Source organism: Alligator sinensis, unplaced genomic scaffold (assembly GCF_000455745.1).
Source record: "Alligator sinensis unplaced genomic scaffold, ASM45574v1 scaffold107_3, whole genome shotgun sequence".
Classification (NCBI taxonomy): Eukaryota; Metazoa; Chordata; order Crocodylia; family Alligatoridae; genus Alligator; species Alligator sinensis.
In genome coordinates, this window is record NW_005842578.1 from 900391 (window position 1) to 901813 (window position 1423).

The 1423-nt window shown below is 67.3% G+C and overlaps 1 protein-coding gene across 3 annotated transcripts in view; it reads right to left on the minus strand.

Moving 5' to 3' along the window:
- Nucleotides 1-1423, minus strand: part of KLC3 (kinesin light chain 3) — a 5236-nt gene that overhangs the window by 1081 nt on the left and 2732 nt on the right. For all 3 annotated transcript variants that reach the window (XM_006032524.3, XM_006032525.3, XM_025214298.1), the window contains exons 4-8: nucleotides 1140-1353; nucleotides 887-974; nucleotides 539-640; nucleotides 284-457; nucleotides 53-152 (exon numbers count right to left, since the gene is read on the minus strand). In XM_006032524.3, coding sequence (XP_006032586.2) covers nucleotides 53-152; nucleotides 284-457; nucleotides 539-640; nucleotides 887-974; nucleotides 1140-1353 — 678 coding nt within the window. The remainder of the gene's footprint in view (nucleotides 1-52; nucleotides 153-283; nucleotides 458-538; nucleotides 641-886; nucleotides 975-1139; nucleotides 1354-1423) is intronic.

Sequence of the window (1423 nt, forward strand, 5' to 3'; positions counted from 1 at the left end):
GCCCCAGCCCAGAGTTGAGCAAGGTGGTACCATCCTGGCCCCCCAGGCTCACCATCCTGCATGGGCACCAGGTCCTGGTCATGGCAGGTCAGGATCTCCTTATACAGCTCCTCTGCCTCCCGGTACTTGCCCTGCTTCAGGTATGAAGAGGCCTGTGGGAGGGGCGAGGAGGGCAGGGCACAGTGAGGGGGGCAAAACTGCCCCCTTAACCCTCTGCATGCCAGAGCAATCCCCTCCCCCCCACCATTAACCCATCTGCACCGGTGCCCCCGAGCCCTGGCACCAGGTTGTTCTTGGTCTTGGCCACGCTGGGGTCACGGGGGCCGAGTCGGGCCTGGTAGATGCGCAGGGCACGGGCGTAGTACTGCTCCACTGCTGCGAACTTGCCCTGGTTCTGGCACAGCAGCGCCAGGTTGTTGAGCTGCTTGGCCACATCAGGGTGGTCGGTGCCCAGGACCTGCAGCAGGGAGTGGGGGGAAGAATCAGGCTCTGCCCTGCATAGCACGGGGGAGTGGGGGCACAGGTTGGAGGGCAGCACCTTCTCACGGATCTCCAGTGCCCGCTGGCACAGCGGCTCGGCCTCCTTGTACCGGCCACGCTTGCCGTACAGCACTGCCAGGTTGTTCAGCGTGGCAGCCACCTGTGAGGGAGAGGGGGCTCAGAGCCCAGCTCTGTGCCCACCCCATCTACTCAGCCTCATGCAGGGTGGGGGCAGGAGCCGGGGGGGGCGGCTACTCCAGTCCCATGGGGAGGGGGCAGGGCCAAGGGATCTCCCCTTGGCACATGCTGGTGCCCAGCCCTGGCCTGCCTCCCTGGGGCCGGACTTGGGGGCGCGGGTCAGGGCCTGAAGCCCCTCACAGGGAACCCCTTCCCCTGCCCCGCTCACAGCTGGGTGCTCGGCGCCCAGGGTCTGCTCCCGGATGTCCAGCGCATCATTCAGCAGCTCCGTGGCCTCCTTGTACTTGTTCTGGTCCCTGGCAGATGGGCAGAGCTGTGTCCCAGGGCGTGCTGGCTGGGGTCCCGCGTGCCCAGAGGTGGCCAGTTGGGATCCCGTGTGCCCCAGGCAAGGACTGGCCAGGGTCCCATGTGCCCGGGGAGGGGCCAGCCAGGGTCCCACATGCTAGCTGGGGGGGCCTCACCGGTAGACGAGGGCCAGGATGTTGAGCATGGTGGCCACGTCGGGGTGGTTGTGGCCTGAGCTCTTCTCCAGGTCCTCCAGTGCCTGCTTGCAGAGAGGCACAGCCACCTCGTAGCGACCCTGGGCTGCGTACTGGATCACCAGGTTGTGCAGTGTCCGCAGCCGCGCCGGGATCTCGTAACCACCTGGCTGGGCTGCGTTCCCCGCCACACCGTCTTGGGGGGTGACAGGCATCAGCTGGGGGCAGGTGCTCCCCGCCCCCCCCCACCCGCAGCCCAGGGGAGA